At 34.1% G+C, this 23,482-nt stretch overlaps 1 protein-coding gene across 1 annotated transcript in view; it reads left to right on the top strand.

The window, feature by feature from the left end:
- The window catches only part of LOC115875349 (dorsal-ventral patterning protein Sog-like), a gene marked incomplete at its 5' end in the record, with an annotated part of 79,583 nt that extends 58,825 nt beyond the window's left edge, over nucleotides 1–20,758 (top strand). Inside the window, 4 exons of the mRNA XM_030890772.1 lie at nucleotides 10,047–10,112; nucleotides 11,744–13,278; nucleotides 18,081–18,785; nucleotides 19,935–20,758. Coding sequence (XP_030746632.1) covers nucleotides 10,047–10,112; nucleotides 11,744–13,278; nucleotides 18,081–18,785; nucleotides 19,935–20,099 — 2,471 coding nt within the window. The remainder of the gene's footprint in view (nucleotides 1–10,046; nucleotides 10,113–11,743; nucleotides 13,279–18,080; nucleotides 18,786–19,934) is intronic.
- Between the last annotated feature and the right edge of the window lie 2,724 nt (nucleotides 20,759–23,482).

Below are 23,482 nucleotides of genomic sequence, written 5' to 3'. Positions count from 1 at the left end.
TTTACTTTGAAGATTTAAAAAAAAATGATTTTTTTCGCTTAAATTTTGAGGACCATGGATCTTTTCTGGGATTTCTTTCATGTATATTTAATCTACTACCTTTGCCATATTATGAATATATTATATTTTATAACTAATAATTTAAAAAAAAATCCAACATTTTTTCAAAAAATTCCATATTTTCAATTTTTTTTCGTGAAAAACCCCTCTTAGGCGTGTTTTTGGAGTCAAAGTTTTGGAGAAATATACCACCACTGAAAATATTTGCATTTATTTAAGACTCGCCCTGTATATATTTCTGTTCGTTGTTCGTCAATATATTGTAACGACCATGGCAATACACCTATTTTCTTATTTTCGTTGAAATTCAATTATGTAAGTTCGTTGTCTAAAAATGGAGAGACCGTACAATTTACTTGCTCTCAATAACCGCATTGTATTGTAATGAACGTTTTGCGATTGAGCACATTTTTTTCGACACGAATAATTTTTCTGACAAAAGAATGACGGCTGCATATACAGTCCGACGGCGCCGCTATGAATATAGGGGAGCGCGGGGTGGAGTAGGACGGTCTTTTCAGCCATTGTTGGTGTCGTCTACTAAAAAATGATCTGACGTAAATTTCTATTTACGTCTATAGGTGCTGCATGTGACTGTTTCTTTAGAAACAAATACAATGTGTAAACGTACATTACTAGTGCTAGAAAGTAAAAAAATGGATATAATTTTTGTTTATTATGTATTATACGGGGAGCTTAACAGTACGTCGGGCATCTATAGATCCTTTAATAAAAAAAAACTTTCGTATAAACCGAAACGGTGTACTAGGACATATTTCAGGAAAAGATGTTTACTTGTACAGGATATCTCAAAAAGGTGTGATTCGGTAAAGGTGAATTCAAATTAAAACAACGATATCGGTGTTAGCTTGTCCGCATTTGAGACATCTTCGGTAAGTGAACATATTTTCCTCAACTACGTTCTAGTACACAGTTTAGGTTTACACCTAAACGAAAGCTCCAAGTTCTTTATTAGATATTGGAACTATAGATGCCCAATCCCTATTGCAGGACTCTATATCAGCATGCCATTGGAAACATAGGAAATCCCATGTAACTTCTGAACTATCCAAATATTGGCTGCCTTATTGATTTTACTGCCAAATCGTAAATAGGTATATTAAAGCGTATGCTGAATACATGTGTAAAATTTGAATAATTTTGGACAAGCCAGTTTTAATGAATTTAAGAAAAACTGCGTTTATTTTTAAATTAAACCTGAACAAAGGTAATAATGCAAAATCAGACAAATGTCAACATACCTTAAGTTGTCAACCTGTGATTGAAAGCAAATCAAAAGTTGATTGCTTTATAAGCTAAATATTAGGCTTTCTCTATGCATGCAACTGACTAACGCCAGCTGTTGCTAGCATTGTGACTGATCGCAAACTAAAAAGTATAAAGTGTAATTAAAACCATTAATTTATTCCACTAATTGCGAGGTTCTGAATGAAGAAGGACTAGCAGGAAATATAATTTGACAAAATTATAAGTTGGACAATTTAAAGTATATTGCCATTTACCTGATTTTGCATTGTTACCTATATGTTCAGTTTTATTTTAAAAATATATAGATGCAGTTTTTCTTAATCTAGTTAAAAACGGCTTCCCTAAAATTGTTCAAATTTGGCATATGTTTTCAGTATACCCTGAACATTAAAAACTCTCTAACAACTTTGCTGTAAAATCAATAGGGGAGTCAATATTTGGACAGTTCAAAATTTGTACCCGATATAGATAAACTTTCATAAATTAGAGGTAATGGAAACTTCTCACAACTTTTCTGCGTCAATCTGCAAACTCTCCGCTCAGTTTCCTAAAATAATTAAATCCCCGACTAAGATTCAACATCGTCATCTCTACGCCTCGATCTCGGATGATTTTAGCGCCGCAAATGGCCGTTAATTAACTAGTTTATTTATATTTTCCTCTTAAGCCGTGTCACCGAGACGATTTTTAATTTAGAGGCAATTTCCGTTAGATATTCAGACTCATTAATACAGACGGCGCTATCGAATTCGTCTGCTGCGGCTTGAACAAATTCGTGTTGAAAATTTAGCAGTTTTACCATTTTTATTTCGTTTCATATCTAGAGAATTGTTGGAAAAATCTATTCGTCTAATCTATTCTTTTAAAAGACAGAGATAAAACTTATAATAATTTTGGCGAGGTTAAGCCTTAGACGTCATTTACTTAGCCTTTACTATTCTTTATTAGCCGACCATACCAACCAGGTATGGTATGCTATTAAAATCGGAAAAAAAAGTTTTTTCAATTTCACTCGAAATGAGTTATTTGGGTCATAAATGACATAAATACAAAATATTTTCATGGTGTCTGTCTGTTTGTCTGTCTGTCTGTCTGTCTGTCTGTCTGTCTGTCTGTTTGTCTGTCTGTCTGTCTGTAAGACGATAACTCAAAAACCGCTAAACCGATTTTAACCAAATTTGGCACAAAAATACTGTGGCACCCGAGAATCTGGCCATTAGTTTTTGGTGGGGGTGGGGGGTTGGTAAGGGAGTATGGGAAGGGGTTAAAATTTAAAAAAAAGTAACTCCAAAATTACAGTAGCTAGCGAAACGCGGTTTTCAATTTAAGATTAGGAATAATATTTGCAATAAAATTTGTAATAACATGAAAATCAGTCAAAGTCGCAATTTTTGAGTTAATTGATTATTAAAATATTTTAGTATGGGCGGCTATACGTGCCTCCCGGCGCCAATTTTTTTTTAATGGTGCTTCCTGCCTTACTTTTTTGTAATTCTTTACCAGTCAACTGAACATTTTTATTTTTTGTGTCAATAATGTTAACATGTATTGACTACTTCCATTCTAAATATCTTTAGAACGGTTGCCCGTAGCGATTTTTACCAAGAGACTTTTTTACATAAAAAATCACGGAAATGTATATTTATTCACTCAGTAGTTTTATACAGGTACGGACCAAAAGTTCTTACTCTCCAAAACAGTTAAAACACATGTAGGTGGCGCTTCCTACAAATAGGAGTCATATTGACATCAAAATCAAATTTCTCATGTTAAGGAACTCCCAGACACCAATTTTCATCCAAATATTAAAGTTACTTTAGAAGTTATTTGGAAAAATCGAAATAAAAATGAAACTTCTACACCATGTATCTCCGAAACTAAGCAATTTAGGACATACACTTAACGAACTTTTTTATTTATTTTTACCTGCAGAATATGCTGCCGAAGTTTCCGGAGTACAGTTCGAACCACTGTTTATATGTGGAAACGTTCTATCCTTTTTTTAATCTTTCTATAATTAATGTTAATTTTTAATTAGTGTTACGTGTCAATTTTTAATAAATGGATATCTAGGGTTTTACCTCGCAAAAATTTTCATCGATTGTCAATCCCCAACCGTCTTTGATACCGTTTTTTTCTCGATCTACAGTATACCGTTATTAAGTTGAGTAAAGTCTGGCTTTCCTTTTAATCATAGTATGTTTTCCTATTATGTAAAATACAAAGTTCGATTGATTTTACGGACAGGATTCTTTAATGAAAGATAACTTTAATAATTTCAACAGTTTTCCTTTATTTCAATTCTTTATCTCAATATATATAATTTTCTTTATCTCAATTCTCCTCCTCCCTTCTAATATTTTCAATAATTCTCCGAACGTGGGCACTTTTCTAATGGTAAAAATAGCTGCAACGACCTGGAACTGCAATAAACCCGCCACAACTAAAATTGATGGGCGTCGATATACGGCCAGACCGTGTAAATATTGACTTTTTATTGCCGCGAGATTAATAGCGCCATGTATGAAATCCAAGTAACCGAAAGAGGAGACTGCGAACGAGTACTATCTCTCACCTTGTAGGCGCCAACGCGGGGCGTTGCGTTTATCGGCCTGGTCAACCTGTTCGCGTACTCATTCATTATTCCAAAATGGACCGAATATGACCGTCTGTCTGTAATATACAGATACACAGACGATTTTATTTTAACGTTGAACGAAGGTTTGATAATACTTTTCATATTACAGATGAATATTTTTTCATACCTTTTTACATAAAATTTTAATTTGTTAATCGAATTTCAATTTCACCTTGCAAAAATCTTACTTCCTTCTACACTTCTTGAAAAAGTTGATATATCTGATCTGACTTGATCTAATGGACTACAATATATAGACCACATTGGACTCATTGTATGTATACATTGTATGTACATCATTGTCCAGAAGACGCACATCATCCAAGCCGCACCTTGTTCTTCTTCAGGTGCCTCTTCTCAGCGAAGATTGGCGATAACCGCAGCAAATTCTTCTTGTATTTGAACATTAATTCCTGTCCCATCCCTTATGTTTCTCATCCACGATATGTCTTCTCCCTAGACCTCGCTTCCCTTCAATTTTACCTTTGATGATAAGGTGTAGTAGATGGTATTTGTCGTTCCTGAGAAAATGGCCAAAGTATGCCGATTTCCTTTTCATTATTATACTTAGAAGCTTTCTATTTTGGTTCATGCGATGTAATACGGAGTCATTTGACATGTGCACCGTCTAAGGTATCTTCAGCATCCTACAAAATAAGCACATTTCAAATTCTTCGATCTTCCTCATTATTATCACTTTGAGGGTCCAGGATTCCATTCCCTGTAAGATCACAGAATAAATATAGCACTTGACCATACGATATCGGTTGTTCAACGTTAGGTCTTTATTACAAAAGAATTGTTTCGTTTTGAGGAGTGTGCTGAGATCAATCAATCAATTCTGCTCAAATCCTGATCCAAATCCTCAGTAATCCAACATCCAAGATACTTGAATTTAACTACTAGTTCTGTGTGATTGTGGTTTACTTTATTATGTCATTGGCTGATGTCCTTTTTCCAAATGACCATAACTTTTTGGTTTTACGAACATTGATATTCAGTCCGTATTCGTTCCCTGCTATTGTGTCCAAGCTACCAATCAACCTAATTTAAATAAGACAGTTGATATTCTGACACAGGAGTGTCTTTGGTGTTTCATGATATTGTCCCAACAAACTTGTTAGGTGTGAATTATTTATCCTTAGTCCTATTTTGACGCTTACGAGGAGTTAGCTGTAACAAGCTGCATATCTTTTTCAACCTGCATTTTCATTTTCATCGTCTCATATTCGACGTGGCACTCTTTTACTTTCAAAACAAGATATTGAAAGAGGTAATGGACCATCATTCTTCTCATCAAGGTGTTGATCAACTCTGTTTGATTGCCTTAAACGTCATAATAGTATGAAACATCCTTATCTTTAGGAAATTTTCCGTACAGTTTGCCTTCATCTGTTATTGCTACTCTGAAGTTGTTCAGTCCAACATCTTAATAGTTTTTAGAGTACAACTTTGCACCCTAATCGTCGCTTTTTGAGACGCTGGATCTTCAAGACCAAGACCAACCAATGCAAGACCAGAACCCAGTATTTCCACAAATAGAATTTCTTTCTTTAAAGATTCATTTATATTAGATTACTCGAAAAGCTATTCAATTAAAAAATGTCTATGTAGAAAGTGCTTCTTGTAAAATTTTTAAATAATTGTAAACAAGAGTCTTGCAGCCCAGACTAGGGCTGGACGCTGCAAGAACAAGACCAAGGAAGTCTCGGTTGTGTTCACTAATCACTTTGCTCATCACTAATATCCCAGTTCTTCCTTCCTCGTTGTTTATTTCTCTGTCAGATGTTTATCCTTATGCTGCCTTATTGTTATAACTTTTTTTACGTCAGGATGTTTCACAGTTTCTTTGAACACGCTATGGAATTTCTTATATTAGAATAATGTATGTAAAACGAGTATCTTTAGGGTTTTTTTAATGGCTGTAAATACTGAGCGTTAAATATTCCTTACAAGATAATCTGAATACTCCAGACTTTTAATGCCCTCATACAAGAGAACATATAATGAAAGAGAGAAACCGAACACGAGCCTCACAAAAGTAAATACTGCTTAACTTGACCGAACTAATGGCTTTAAAAGTCGCCGCTTAGGCGTTATGCGTGATTCTCTCCGGTTTAATATTTCTTCGGAGCTTATGCCCACGGTTCATTTAGATAAATGCGATTTTTTCGAAGCCATCCGGCGCATTTTCCAGCTTATCCTAACAAATGGCCGCCATTTGTGTTTGATTGCATAAAAATTAACGGCTATCGGTAAAGGAAATAAACACGTATGGTCAACATGTACAGGACCGGTGGTAGGTTCATTGTTATATGTTGTATATCAAAAAAAGTAATTTGTAAGCACCACATTAGTCAAATATATTAGAAGACTGACTATATTGCTAGGAAGGAACAGAAATTGAAGCCAAATTTTTGAAATGGAGCTATACAAAATCCACATAAACCGGTCCTTTTCGTTCAACAGATTTGAACTACGCAAGCGTGAAAAGTGCTTCGCCATAGGCTTCGCGATTAGTTGATGTATTTCATACTAACCAATAGAAGTAGTTTTCTAAGTTTCTATCTATCACGTAAATCAGTTTAGCGTCTGACTATTCGCGCCTTTACTTATAAGTTTAAATTTAATCTCTGACATATTTAAACAAAAAACAGAAAAGGATAGATATGATGACTATCTAAAGTAAAAGGCTTTGTCACGGTGAAGATTTTTTTTGTTGAATTGTGCCACACACTCACATGTGATCTGCGATACTTCCGATACATATTCATAACAGCCACAGCACTCATTATATTCACATAGGTCCTTTTTAGCCGACCAACAGGTATGGTAGGCTATTAAGATCGGCAAAAAAAAGTATTTTTAATTTCACTCAAAATGAGTTATTTGGGTCATAAATGACCTAAAAACTCCAAAATTACAGTAGCTAGCGAAACGCCGGTTTTCAATTTAAGATTAGGAATAATATTTGCAACAAAATTTGTAATAACATCAAAATCAGTCAAAGTCGCAGTTTTTGAGATATTCCGTGTTTCCGTAGTCCGTTTTTGAGAAAATCCGTGTGGAGAACTCCAAACTCCCATCGGACGCGACCCCAGGTGGCGGATAGGGGAAATAACCGCGGACCAAAATTGAAAAAATTCCTTTACTTTGAAACTAAAAGAACTGCCTACCAACTTTTTATTAACATATTTTAATATGGGCGGCTATATGTGCCTCCCGGCGCCAAACCAAACCGAGACTTAGAGTCTTATTGCTTTGGCTTTTGTATAAGGAAATAATGCCAAGACCAAGTAATGACTTGTTAAATACTAGATTTGAAAATTGTAATTCATTCAAATATATATCGAAGTTAAAATGTAAAGATAAAGGTAAATCAATTTCACCTTTTAACATTTATCTATGAGAACTACAATAGTATGTTTATTTTATAATTCATCACACCCCGAGATAAAGTTCTAAGTTCTAAGTAAATATGTGCCAAATAATGACTTGTTAGATACTAGATCTGATAATTAAAGATATATTGAGATTAAAAATGTAAAGTTAAATGTAAGTAAATGTCACTTCTGACATTTGTCTATAGGGACTACAATACATAGATAAATGAAACAAGTTTAGATTGGAAAGCCCGTAAATATTTTGAAAAAAAAATAAAAACAGAAATAATTTTCTCTTGTCCATATCTCTTGTCAAAGTCAGAATCTTCAAAAATTATAAAATCTTTCAAAATCTAAACCGCTCTCATTGAAGAAATTCCGAAAAGTGTTTATAGTGTCCGTTTTCGAAGTAATTATTGCTATCTTGTGAGTTTAATTCAAGTTTTTTTGGTCCAACCCGTGATAATTGTGAAAAAGCAGCATTAAAAACTAAAAAACTGTGTTGTGAACTGTGAACTGCAAAAACCATCGTGGATCGTGGCATAACGTCGGTTTCCAATATTTCATAGGTATTTCACATACATGTCCTTATATAAAATAAAGTATCTTGTATGCAACACACTGTATTTTATTTATAAGATTAAAAGAAAATAATAATAAATTTGAATAAACAATATTTGGCGATATAATTCCGGAAAAAGCCGAACCGCTCGGAAATTTTCAAAAGCTTTGGGTCGCGAACGTTGCAAGAATAGCGCCAAATAGTGTTTATATTGTCCTTATGGGCACTTTCCAATCTAAACTTGTTTCATTTATCTATGCTACAATTATGTTTTTTATGCATTGTGGTGGATTCTCCTGTCTTTCCAGCAAATCAGGATATTAGGAAAAAGGAATAGAAAATTTCGACCGACGACATCCCAAAAATGAGATAGTTTAGACAATTTACCTATGAATTACAATGGCAGACATAACTGCCACTGTCACGGATCCTCTCATTGAACAGACTATATACATATAGGAGGTGAATTATTACGTGTTTATTGAATATCTCAGAAACGGTAAAATCTATCTTAGTGAGTTTTTATTTATTTTTAATTATTATCAATTTAGGCTGCTAAAATTCAATTTAACTAAGTACTATCCTGGGTTTTCAGTACCAGCGTCTGTCTCTTCGCAATTCCTTATAAGCCATGGCGCAGTCGGTCGAGTCTGGCGCGTGTTTATTTAGACTACTTTCTATTTACTAGTCTGCGGTCGCGAGCCAATGTTTAGGCGCCCCCACATTAATATACTACCTATTAGAATCCTTTCAGTCGTACCGAAGATCGAAGATCAAAACGAGTTTTGAACCAAATTTGAACAATTTTGAGCAAGCCGATTTTAAGTAATTTAAGAAAAATTGCACCTATTTTAAAATTAAAACTGAACAGGTTGCCATACAATGCCAGGCAAATGCCAACGTACCTTAAGTTGTCATCATATAATTTTGTCAATGTCAAACTGTATTTTCTAAACGTCAGTCTTTTGCCTCATTCGATCCAGTTTTAAATTACAAAAATACATTTCAGGGCCACAGCGTAGGTATTTTAACGTAGTAGTGTAGATAACACAACAAATTACATTTGACAATGATAAAATCATAGGCTAACAACTTGAGGAAGGAAGTTGACATTTGAATCAGACATTTGACATTGAACCTTCTCAGAGTTGTTAAGGGATTTTACACTATCGTCTCTCCCTTTGCATTTAAATATGTAATGTTCTTAAAAATAAACAAAATATATTATTTTTTTCCATATCAACTGTTAAAATTGCCTTATATCTATCAAAAATAGTAAAAAAATACTTTAACTTTAACCGCAAGGTTAGATTAACTTTATTTCTTCTCGCACGTTTTTAATTGCTTCCTTTTTTGAAAATTTTTGTATTCCTTTTCATAAGTTATTCGGAATTTAAATGGAAGTAGTTTGGATATGGCGTTTGTCGCCTCAGCCTGAATATCTGTTGGTAATTTACTTATTTCGTTTTGAGCCATTTCTGGCTCCAATTCAATCAGCGATCGACACGAAAGAGAATTAAAAAATATTGACTCAAAACTGACAACTAAAGAGACAGCTTTATTTATTTGTCAAATTACATAGAAGCCAACGCCAACCCAGCACAATATTTTTTCTACTCGTAATAAATTCCTTGAAATAATAATTTGTGAATATTGTTTTATACACGACGATAAAATTGCATTATCGTCTCCCGAAATTAATTATAATAAAATACCATTTTATCGTCTTATATAAAAAAATAACTATTTATCTACCCATTGAAGGGATACTGTTTTATTTTTAATGTAGGTATGGGTTATCTGTAGTATCTCCCACGGAAGTTTGGTATCTATCCTATTTTTTACACCCTGTATGATACACAGATTATTTCAACCTAGCTTTATTTTACTTACTTATTACTAATTAATTTATAGCATAGCTAATAGCTACTTTATTATCATCAAACTATCACAGAAAAGACGTTTTTTTTCAACAAAATGTCAGTGGCCAAGTTTACTACTTTGCATCAGAAATGCTGGTTTCGTTTTACCATTTTCGATCGTTTACATCGAACAGTTAATTAGTATATTACCGACGCCCACCAAGCTTTAAATACTCCTACTAGATTAAGAAGTTTTTTTCGTTTATTTTCAGGTCCCGATACCGTTCAAGACATCATCCCACAGAATGTAATGGAGGAAGATGAAAAAACCAGCAAACGTAAGTTTCACCATCTGTTACGTTTAATACAAAATAACAGTGGAAAAGTCTGCATATTTTGCCATTTTCTTTCATTAACAAGTAGACTTTACGTCTAATATTAAACTGTAATGATTTAGTGAAAATAAACTGAAAATAAAGCGATTAAATTAGCCAATAGACTTCTATTCTTTTAACTTCAAAAATTAGCTATATGTATACATGGTTAATTGAAACCCTGAAGTTTACAAATACTTTATACTGGATATTTACAAAATCGTTGCACAAACAGCATTTTCTTTAGATTTTTGAAAAACAAATCTGAAAAACTTTTCATTAAAAAAAACAGTAAAATACAATTTCCTGTTTAACTGACTGGCAGTGAAACTAAGCAGAGTCACAGTAAGATTTTTTACAAATTTTACCAAAATATTACAACTACGGATATTGGTCATATACAGGGTGTTTCAAAAAACATGTGCCATCTCTTCACATAAAAGTAGGGGGAGATTCCTCACATAAAAATAAGATTTATTTTTTATTAAGTATTAAAGTATTCTGCTTTGTACCAAGCTACAGGGGGTTAAAATTGTCTTTTTTCGATTTATTATAATTTTCTTCCAAGTACTTTTAGTGATTCAAATGACACTTTTTTAGTTATCACTAGAATATTTTTCTAAAAAAAAACATATGCGTCATTGACTTTCTTTTTCTTGTTAGCAAAATTATATAGGCTCTTTAATGCCGATTAAAAGTTGTATCTTGATATTGTCTATTTCGATCTCCTTGATTAGATAAACGCTATTTTATTAATCACAATTAATGAAATAAAATTGAAAATAGTAAATTATTTATTAAATCTAATTTATTACTAAATTTTATTAAAATTTATAGCACTGGTGTTCAGTGTTGTCTACAGTAAATTCAAAAAAAATAATGCTATTGAAGATAATTACAAAAGACCTAGTTTTTAAAAGTTTTAACATTTTGTAACTTTAAAACCATGCATTTCTGCATTCATGCTTAAATGAACATTTTTTCGTATTTTTTTTTATAAGAAATCAATGAGTACTAAATTAACACTTTGACCAGTTAGTGACATTAACAATTTTAAAGGTTGCTATTGACTTGGTTTCAGGCAAATTAATAAAATTGCGTTTATCTTATAAAGGAGACCAAAATCGACAAAATATCAAGAGACAAAACTTTTAATCAGCATTAAACGGTTTACACAATTTTGCTAATAAAAGAAAGAGAGAAAAAAATATCAGTAGCGCACAAGTTTTTTAGAAAAATATTCCAGTGATAATCCATTCTTAGTCTTAGTATTTCAAGTTTTTAGCATTAAAATATATCACACTTATGACTTTTGACCACAAAATTTCAATGGAATCGCTAAAAGCACATGGAAAAAAATATAAAAAATAAAAAATATTAAGATTTTAACCCTCTGTAGCTACGAAATCTAGCAGAATTGGATCCATGTTGATGTTTTTTGAACACCCTGTATAGGAAAATATTATTTCAATCTGATTCAAAAATGACACATTAAAATATTTATAGAGGACATTATATTATCAGACTTCTTTACAATTCTGTTTTATTTTATGTGCTTTTTTTTTGTCAATATGTAATTGTCATTTTATTTTCAGATTACGCGGCATTATTAACTGGCCGATCTTCTCTGGTCTTAAAGAACGAATTCACCAAGCCACTGAGCGACCTGAACAAGAGCAACGTGGTGGCGACCGGAAGGTTCACCTTCCATAAAAAGAATCTGTTTTATTCATTCTTCATATCGGAAAAAGCGGCCCGACCCCATTCGCTGCAATTTGTCGACGCTCAGGGCAACATCTTGGAGGAATTCACTTTGTCCACCTCGGGCGGATTCGTCAACAGCGTCTATCAGAATGCCTCGCGCAAGGTTTGCGGCGTATGGAGACGAATGGCCAAAGACTACAGGAAATTGTTGAAGCAGGAAAAAATGTACGCAGTGCTAGTGTGGGGGGTTAAAGACCAATCCGAGTTCACACTTAGCGGCCAACTGATGAAATACAGCGCCCTTGGAACGGAGTTAATGAGTTCTCTGCTGGAACCTGCTCCAGGATCCGATTCGGCATCTATGATGGGAACCGGAGGCACTGCGATAGTTTCCACTTCGACATCCGTAACGCCATCCATCAACGTAGTAATCATTTTTAACGGAATCTTTACACCGACGGAAAAAGAAGACATTCCAGTTAACGTCACTTTATCTATCGACGAAAAGAAACAAATTGTTGTGGAAGAAACAGTGCGTGTAGCCAAACCCGCCTCTGACATCAACGTAATAAGCATAAGTGCTATTGTTACGCAAGCCCAATTAAGGTACTTGACCAGAGGACATATGCTTCTTAGTATATCATCTGTATCCAAAAAGGAAGATCTAAAATTAAGCGGAAATGTTATCACCAAAGCTACGTGCGAATTGTTCCAATCAGTTCTATCATCAGCCTCGCCAAACGCTAACCCGGAGGGCGTTTCGGGAATGGCGTGGTTCTACATTAACAATGCTGGATCTCTGATTTATAATATACAAATTGATAAATTACCACCTAAAGAAAACCCACCGATCGTCACTCTAATTGACGTTAGTACCAAACGAAAAGCAGAAGTTGAAGACCTCACCTCCTATTTTCAAGGAGATGGCTGGGCTAATGGCACCATAGATAAACTCAGTCCCAAAGTTCTAGACCCGCTCTATAAAGGAGACTTATTCATTAACGTAGCTATGCGAGGCGATAATAACATTATCAGAGGAAAGTTAGTGCCTAAGCCTGTAGCAGATGCCAGAGACTCTCCGGCTCCTATCTTGTTAAAAAGAGAAAACAGCAGTCTCTCAGCTTCGGTTGGTGGTCTGGTGTGGCTAAGTGTGGACAACGACTGTCATTTGCATTACGACGTGTCGCTTTCTGGGTTGGGTGGTGACAGGAAACTGGAGTTGGGTCTGGAAATGTATCCTATGATTGCACCCGGGGCTCCATTTATTAGCAGACAGTTAGACCAATTTCAAGGAAATTCATTGGAAGGTAGTACAGTGGAGATTTTAGCCAGAGAAGAGGTAAATAGGCTGGATAATGGTGTTAGCTTGCTGAAAATCAAAGATCAAAACACTGGTGGGGTCTTACTCATGGCTACAGTAACAAAGGTAAATAATAGTGTGAGAACAAACTACAGTTCATACCAAATAAACTTTTAGTCACGTGATTAAGTACTAAACAGTTATGATTTACATCAACAAAACTCACCTTCTTAAAAGCACTTAAGGGACATAAAGGGTCATTACTACCGCTTTCCCTTTCAAAATATTCTAATAAGGTTGCGATGAGTTTTTTACGGTTATTAAGCTATCTTGTACCACTTTGCACTAAAAGAGGTTCTAAAAAGAACAATGTTCGTCTGCAATGTCTGCTAGTAAACATTTTTAAGCTTAAAGTATCACGGCACTATTTATTTAAACCAAAAACTCATATTAAAAAACTAAAGTGTCAAAACGAATAACAATGTCAGGAAATAAATAAAGAAATGCGGCCACTTCACATTTTTTACAGCAGAGGTGCCACCTGAATTCCCAGCGGGAAATTTAAATTCCACTTAGTCAGCACGGTGCCGAATATGTCCATAGTTGGCAACAATTAATTTAAAAATCGGGCCCTCGATGACGTAACTAAAAGTTTATTTGATATGAACCGTATGTGAAAAGTATATGAAAAGTATATAAATACAATTTGATCAAAATATTCTATTATCAGTTTGGCTTTGTGTGAAGACTATCAAATTCAACGCCCGCTGGATTATAAACTTTTTGATAAAATTTTTTATTTTGTGAAATTAAATTTTGAATACCTGTATTCAAAATTTAATTTCACCGGAAATCTTAATATTTCTTCTTTATTGCGGTGCTTTTTCCGTTATTTTTATACAAATTAAAATTACACTAATGAACTTTATTTCGATTTGGCATAACTCAAACTCTTTAATATCGGACAGAAATATTCCGCACACAAGACCAGGCCGGTATAATATGATCGAACAAAAAAAAACGTCAGCGATGGCCCGATGGCTATGAAATGAAGATCGCTGTCATTTTATATATGTAAACTTAATAGGGAATGTCATCGATCGTCATTTCCAAGCCAACTGAACTCCATTTTTAATTCGATCGTACTATATCTCTCTGGATAACACCTCTGGATAAAATTAAATATTAATAAACAATTTTTTTCCAAAGGTCACAAATGTGTTAACTTTTGCGATGTGATGAACGACGTTTTAATTTTTTTTTAAATCTATTTGTGGCGTTTGAAAAAAATATAGCTTGTTCTATTCGGAGTAAAAATGTAGTTTTTGTGCCACGCCTGTAATGTCAAACGAACAGTCTCGCCATAAGGAGTATCATTTTGTTTCCTAAAGCCCGGTTGTCAAAGTGTACTTGGACCAAGTTTACCTTTTGATGCTGCCATATAAGTATACATAGGTCATGAACTTTGTAACGTCCAAGTAAGTTGACATCCTGGAATGTTACGAAGCCTTCCAACTTGACTTGGATAAAATTTTTAATATACGGTTTACCGGGTGCGTCTCAAAAGTGGCTCACCCCTCTAAATTTTGTATTTTTTTAGTTAAAAAACGAGATTTGGTATGTTAGTATATGACATAAATTAGGATTGATTGACGTACTCAATTGTTTTTGGTCACTTCCGGTTTCACCGGATATGACTACAACTTTTGATTTTTAAATGGCACCCCGGTATTTTTTTACTTTATTCGATAGAAAATGTCAATCTGAATAGAATGACGTATCATATGTCAACTTTTGACATTTTCGCATATGGTTTGTTTGAAATTATAACTTGCGGTTCGTAACGAAAATTTGACTTGAAATACCACGTGTGTGGTATCAAATTATTCGTATTATTATTTCCACAACAATTGAATACACCAATCAATCCTAATTTATGTCATATACTAACATACCAAATCTCGTTTCTTTGTTAGAAAAAATAAAAAAGTTATAGGGGTGAGCCACTTTTGAGACGCACCCGGTATATAGCAGCGTACAAGTGAGATGCGCGCAGCTTTATTATAGGTACAGTTACGCTACGTCCTAAGGCTTCGTCCTACGTGGGAGACAAAAGCGAGCGAGCGACGCGTGCGACAACAGAGGGCGATGAGCGCGACTAGCGCGACATATTTAAATTGCCTGCGATGCCGCTTCAGTCGCGCGACTCTCCTACCTAGGACAGCTTCGTAAGAAAGCGTCATTTGATAAATACGCGTCGCTCGCACCGCCCGAATTGCGCGCTTTTGTCTCCCACGTAGGACGAAGCGTAAGTGGGAGACAAAATCGCGCGATTCGGGCGCGGGCGGTGCGAGCGACGCGTATTTATCAAACAACGTTTTCTTACGAAGCTGTCCTAGCTAGAAGATACGCGCGACTTAAGCGGCATCGTAGGCAATTCAAAAATGTCGCTCTAGTCGCGCTCATCGCCCTCTGTTGTCGCACGCATCGCCTGCTCGCTTTTGTCTCCCACGTAGGACGAAGCGTTATATGGCAGCATCCAAGTGTACTTGGTCCAAGTACATTGGACCGTGTCAACAGGGCTTAATAAAAAAATATACTATTATGGAGCAACTGTTTAAATCGCAAACGTTGTACGTCAATGCCGAAAGTATCTAATAAAGAACATACTGAAACTGATTATTGCTATTCTAAGGTTAAATTTTCTATCCTCTACACTTCTCCCATTCGATGAAAAATGCAATTAACACAATAATATTTAATTATTTAAATGTATTTTTTTTCGTTTCAGGTTCCTATTCCACCAGCTTGTAAACCGATAATTCAACAAAACAGTTTAATTCCACTATTCTATGACAGTTCGGATGTCATTACAACAGTAAAATGCTACTTCGAAGAAAAATTCTACGACCCGGAAACATCATGGGTTTCAAAAAATCCTTGCCAAATGTGTTTCTGTCAAAACGGCAAAACCACTTGCGATATGATGACCTGTCCGGAAACATCCTGCACCGAAGGGAAAATGGTACAAGTGGACGGCGAGTGTTGTCCAGTTTGTATGAACAATACCATCTCCAGCAGGGACACGAACGGTCAAAAATGTATTTTGAATGGAAAATCCTACTTACCCGGCACCAAGTTTCATCCGTTTTTCATACCATTTGGGTTTGACTTGTGTACGGAATGTTATTGCGATCCCATGGATTTGGAAATCAGATGCAGCAGACTCAACGAAAACGAAAAGAAATGTTGCAAAAACTGCAAGAAAGGATTCGACATCAACGATCCCCTATCAGACGACATCGATGCGCCTAGTGTTCCTGTCAAAAACCAGGGAAGCGAATACGCGAAGAAGAAGGATTTCGCGGCCAAAATTTTAGCGGAAGGGTGGATGCAAAAATTCGTTCAATCCAAAGAAGCCGTTTGCCAATGGAAGTGAATACCATCCGTTCATAGATTCATTGGGAGAGTACAAGTGTGTTACTTGTAAATGTGAGGTAAATATCCCCATTTATTATATTTCTACTTATATAGGGTGTTTCTATAAGAACTCACCGGGTATACAGTGTGGTTATAATTGTATTCGGGAAACTTTGGCAGCATATTCGGCAGATAAAAATAAGTGAAAAAAGTTTGCATAAATGTATGTACTAAAGCTTCATTTCGGAAATACATGGTGTAGAAGTTTCATTTTTATTTCGATTTTTTCCAAATAATTTCTGAACTACTGTCGATATTTGGATGAAACTTGGTGTCATTTGACACGGGAAATTTGATTTGGATTCAATGACTGCTTGTAGGTAAAAAATGGTCGAAATGTATATTGTTTTACTCGGTAGTTTTATACAGGTACAGACGAGAAATGATTACTCTTCCAACCAGTTAAAATATATATGTAGCGCCCCCTACAAGTCGGATATTGATATTAGTACAGAAATTATTAAAAAAAATCGAAATAGAAATGAAATTTCTACACCCTGTATCTCCGAAACGAAGCATTTTAGGACATACATTAATAGGAACTTCTTTACCTATTTTTATCGGTAGAATTTGCTTCCGAAGTTTCTTCGGACCACCCTGTATATTCAGGATCCGAATTATAAAAAAAAATCACATTTCGTTAGTACCGTATGATCGAAAAAAAACGGCGTCCAGTTGGCTTGGAAATGACGATCGATGACATTTCCCATATAAAATGACATCGATCTTCATTTCATAGCCATCGCTGATGCCATTTTTATTCGATCATACAGTACTTCCTGAACAATACTTATTAATAGATTTATTTTTTCTGTTACAGAAAGGTACCCAGACATGTAAACGGCAACTTTGCGATATGACCACGTGCAGAAAAATGCTCGACATCAAAAAGAGGCGAGAAAAAATTAATCAGTCAGATTTCTGCTGCACGCTGAAACAATGCAGGAAAATGAGGCACAAAAAGAAGCAAAACGCGACGAGTTAAAATTCAATGGATGGCTTGACTTACGAACAGCAGAAGGTGCCACCTGAATCCCCAGCGGAAATTTAAATTCCACTTAGTCAGCACGGTGCCAGGTATGTCCATAGTTGCCAACAATTAATTTAAAATCGGGCCCTCGATGACGTAACTAAAAGTTTATTTGATATGAACCGTATGTGAAAAGTATATGAAAAGTATATAAATACAATTTGATCAAAATATTCTATTATCAGTTTGGCTTTGTGTGAAGACTATCAAATTCAACGCCCGCTGGATTATAAAACTTTTTGATAAAATTTTTTATTTTGTGAAATTAAATTTTGAATACCTGTATTCAAAATTTACTGAAACTGATTATTGCTATTCTAAGGTTAAATTTTCTATCCTCTACACTTCTTCCATTCGATGAAAAATGCAATTAACACAATAATATTTAATTATTTAAATCTATTTTTTTTTGTTTCAGGTTCCTATTCCACCGGCTTGCAAACCAATAATTCAACAAAACAGTCTAATTCCACTATTCTACGACAGTTCGGATGTCATTACAACAGTAAAATGCTACTTCGAAGAAAAATTCTACGACCCGGAAACATCATGGGTTTCAAAAAATCCTTGCCAAATGTGTTTCTGTCAAAACGGCAAAACCACTTGCGATATGATGACTTGTCCGGAAACATCCTGCACCGAAGGGAAAATGGTACAAGTGGACGGCGAGTGTTGTCCAGTTTGTATGAACAATACTATCTCCAGCAGAGACACGAACGGTCAAAAATGTATTTTGAATGGAAAATCCTACTTACCCGGCACCAAGTTTCATCCGTTTTTCATACCATTTGGGTTTGACTTGTGTACGGAATGTTATTGCGATCCCATGGATTTGGAAATCAGATGCCGCAGACTCAACGAAAACGAAAAGAAATGTTGCAAAAACTGCAAGAAAGGATTCGACATCAACGATCCCCTATCAGACGACATCGATGCGCCTAGTGTTCCTGTCAAAAACCAGGGAAGCGAATACGCGAAGAAGAAGGATTTCGCGGCCAAAATTTTAGCGGAAGGTGGATGCAAAAATTCGTTCAATCCAAAGAAGCCGTTTGCCAATGGAAGTGAATACCATCCGTTCATAGATTCATTGGGAGAGTACAAGTGTGTTACTTGTAAATGTGAGGTAAATATCCCCATTTATTATATTTCTACTTATATATAGGGTGTTTCTATAAGAACTAGGATGAATATATTGTAGAAAAATGTGCACACAAGAAATCTCCGGAAATTTGTAAGACTAGTAATGGTCGATGTCATTCGGATAAAATATTTAAGTAGATATTTTAAATGATCTAGCATAACTCGATCAATTATACAGGTTGAGCCTTAAATAAGTGCAAATATTTTCAGCTCGATAAAAGAAACATATTGTGTTTTCTCTTTATCGTTTTTCAAAATAACCGAGTTATTTTGCTTTGAAAATTTCTAAAAAAAATGATGTTTTGCTTAAATTCTGAGAAACACTGAATCTTTTCTGTTTTTTTTTTGTTGTAAATTTGATCTACAACCTATATATGGTATATATACCATATTATCAAGAAATTATGATGTTTAACTAAAAACTAAAAAAAAAATTCCAAATTTTCAAAAACATTTTCAAAAAACTCATAATAGTGTGTACTTTTTTAAGACTCACCGGGGATACAGGGTGGTTAGAATTGTATTCGGGAAACTTTGGCAGCATATTCGGCAGATAAAAATAAGGAAAAAAGTTTGCATAAATGTATGTACTAAAGCTTTATTTCGGAAATACAATGTGTAGAAGTTTCATTTTTATTTCGATTTTTTCCAAATAATTTCTGAACTACTGTCGATATTTGGATGAAACTTGGTGTCAGGGAGTTATTTGACACGGGAAATTTGATTTGGATTCAATGACTGCTTGTAGGTAAAAAATGGTGGAAATGTATATTGTTTCACTCGATAGTTTTATACAGGTACAGACGAGAAATGATTACTCTTCCAACCAGTTAAAATATATAGGTAGCGCCCCCTACAAGTCGGATATTGATATTAGTACAGAAATTATTTGGAAAAAATCGAAATAGAAATGAAATTTCTACACCCTATATCTCCGAAACGAAGCATTTTTGGACATACATTAATAGGAACTTCTTTACCTATTTTTATCGGTAGAATTTGCTTCCGAAGTTTCTTCGGACCACCCTGATGTATATTCAGGATCCGAATTATAAAAAAAATCACATTTCGTTAGTACTTCCTGAACCATACTTATACAAAATTATTAATAAATTTATTTTTTCCGTTACAGAAAGGTACCCAAACATGTAAACGGCAACTTTGCGATATGACCACGTGCAGAAAAATGCTCGACATCAAAAAGAGGCGAGAAAAAATTAATCAGTCAGATTTCTGCTGCACGCTGAAACAATGCAGGAAAATGAGGCACAAAAAGAAGCAAAACGCGACGAGTTAAAATTCAATGGATGGCTTGACTTACGAAAGTTATTTCATATGGAAACTACGGGCTGCCGCCCAGTTACCTATTTACCAAAGAAGACTGAGACAGTTGTAAAATGTACGAAAAGCTGTCATAATTTATTTTTATTCTAGTTTTACATTATATTGCGTAACTACTTCTATATTTTCGAAGACGATGTTGCAGTCGAGAAGCTGGGTCATTTAAAATTTAAATTTTTTTTTGTATTGAAAATGTCTGAGAAGACAACAAAAATAGTAAACTAGTTATCATTGACTCACACACACGTTGATTTAATTATAATCACAAACAATTAAAACATATTGTGCTTTCTCGGTTGCTGCTTGTTTGACATATTGTAAATTATTCCATAGTATAGATAGAGTTTCTACTGGCTAGGTACTCACAGTGAGATTATCAGTTAACAGCAAAACAGGCGCATTAAATTATAGTAACGGATAGGGAATGCAATCCCGCAAATGCTAGATCCCGCAAATGCGGGATCCCTCTGTAATTCCGTGGAATCAACGTTGCAGGATTTACCGTGCGGGATCGACACCAGGGGATTCCCCTTACGGCTTGGCCATTAAAAATAAGTGAAACAAACAGGTTAATTGTTAGATTTCTTTCTGGCGTGCCTAAGTGAAGAAAAGCGTTTAACTAGTACTTGTGGACAATTACGTCAAATAAACTGCCGGACGGAATTATCGGGACAAGCAAAATTTTAGGGTAAATTTAAAGTTGAATATCTCTTGAACTAAAAAAGATTTTGGGATGCGGTTTAGACCAGGTTTTAGATGCATCTATTGTGATTTAGATACTATGTGGATTTCGAAAATATGAAAATATATTTAGCGAATTCTCGTACACAGTGTGTTTTATAAGAGTGAACATTTGGTCAAGAATCTTTTTTACCGCAAATTTACAATTTTTAAAAAATCAAAATTTTTACCAAGTACGACTAATCTGTATTGAAACTAGAAAAAAACAATTTGATCCGCTATTTATTTTTTTTTGTTTTAAGGAAAATACGACGTTTTTTATACGATGGTCCTAAATGGTACAAAAAGCTTTGTGTACATTCTGCATATGCCAAAACACAAGTTAAAAATAAACTTCAACATCAGAATAATATTTTTATTTATAAAATAAGTAGATAAATTATAATAAAATTTAAGTTTATTTAATAGTAAATATATTTTCTGAACACCTTGTATACATCGGTCCAAATTTCTGTACAGATAGTTTAAGATACACGCTATATCAATATATTGTGGGCATATGCAAAATGTACAATGCCTTTTGTACCATTTAGGACTAAATGTATGACTATAAATGCATATTTTTCGAAAAAAAATCGTATTTTCCTTAAAACAAAAAATTAAAAAAAAACACCAAATTGTTTTTTTCTAATTTCAATACAGATTAGTCGTACATAGTTAAAATTTCCATTTTTTAAAAATTGTAAATTTTCGGTAAAAAGATTCTTGACCAAATTTGTACACTATTATAAAACACCCTGTATACGAGAATTCGCTAAATATATTTTCGAAAACAACATAGCATCTTATAATCACAATAGATGCGTCTAAAACCTGGTCCAAACCGCCTCCCAAAATCGGAGAGAGAAAAGAAGAGCATTTATTGTTTACAATCCCGCAATTTTGCGGATCCGCGGGATTTATTGCTTTAATCCCGCGGGTTTGCGGGATTGAGATTTTGGTGCGGGATTGCATTCCCTAGTAACGGAGCTAGCTGATCATCAGTTCTTTGTTAGCGTCATAGAACAAATGCTGTTAAATGATAATTCGTAAATACTCATTAGAGATGAAGGCTGATAGAAACGTCGAGGGAACGCACTAAAATACCAGTCATATTGTATAATATTTATACTTTTATTTATTGTAGACAGACTTCTTTGAAATGTTCTTCATAATTTTGATGTCTTCCCCGAGTAATTGCTGTATGTTTGCTTAATTTTAAGTAAAACATATCAATTTTGGTGCCATCGGTTATGCTAAAGTGAGAAGGACTTTGTTAGTAGGTACTTAAGAGGCTTCTGGAAACAACGTACGTTTGTTATGTTAAATCTAGTCTCTGAAATTGTATTTTTAGTGGTATAAGGCATAAGGAGATTGAACTATTCTTTTACTTATCTACGAAAGTGAAATTCTGTCATCTGTAGGAAATTTATATAAAACAACTCTTACACATACCTAACAGTACTGCTAATTCACTAGAAGCTAAAGAAAATTAGAAGCATTTATCTAATGATTACACTAAAAAATTTGGAATCTCCCTTGAAATATTTCAGTATTTACTAAATTATTTTAGTATTAGGTTAGTGAGTGAATGTGATTTTTGAATTTAAACTTTTATGTTATTGTACATACCTTTATTTTATTAGTTTTAAACTTAACGTTGCATTAGGCAAAATTAAATATATAAATATACGCTTTATATTTTTTGTACGAGTTAAGGAATTACACACATTATTAATTTCTCTATGTAAATTAAAATCGTATATTTATAAACTAACTTGATTTTAAGATTGTATATAGTGAATATAATTTATGGGCCACTTCGTTGCATTTGGTAATAATTTAGTAATGACGATATACCTAATGAATATATCATAGACGTGTTAGCAAATGGCAGTATAACAGTACAGCTATGTTAAATCTTGTACCTGCTTTAGGTCTTAAAATACATGCTTTATTAATACATAACTTTGTTTTTTTTTTGTCCTGTAAAAAGAATCAGTAATTTGTAATTAGTGCGGCTGACCATGTAAAAAGTTTTATTCAGATTTAATAAATATAAATTTCAAACCATAATGTTGAAAAGTCTTTGACTATTTTTTAAAACCTCTTTTTCACTGAAATGTACAGGGTGGGCGCCTCTCATATGACACGGAGGCTCCAAGGAATATACCGGGTGCGTCTCAAAAGTGGCTCACCCCCTATAACTTTTTTATTTTTTCAGATAAGAAAACGAGATTTGGTGTGTTAGTATATGACATAAATTAGGATTGATTGACGTATTCAATTGTTTTTTATCACTTCCTGTTTCAACGGAAATGAGTGCAACTTTTGATTTTTAAATGGCCCCCTCGGAATTTTTTTACTTTATTCGATAGAAAATGGCATTCTGAATAGAATGATATATTATATGTCAACTTTTGATTTCGCTTACCTAATAAAAAATCGTATTTTAAGTTTCAATCTAGAGTGCCATTGCTATGTTATAAACACTAATTTTTAAAATTGGAAAAATAAATTTGATAGTCTAATGTTTTTAGTGTCTTGTTCTGGCCGGTTAAAAGAAGACCAAATCGTATTTTTAATCATATCTCAATTTTTTTTAACTGGAACGAGGGT

Source organism: Sitophilus oryzae, unplaced genomic scaffold (genome assembly GCF_002938485.1).
Source record: "Sitophilus oryzae breed Bouriz unplaced genomic scaffold, Soryzae_2.0 scaffold_1375_pilon_pilon, whole genome shotgun sequence".
Lineage (NCBI taxonomy): Eukaryota > Metazoa > Arthropoda > Insecta > Coleoptera > Curculionidae > Sitophilus > Sitophilus oryzae.
This window is presented reverse-complemented; position numbering and strand designations above follow the sequence as displayed.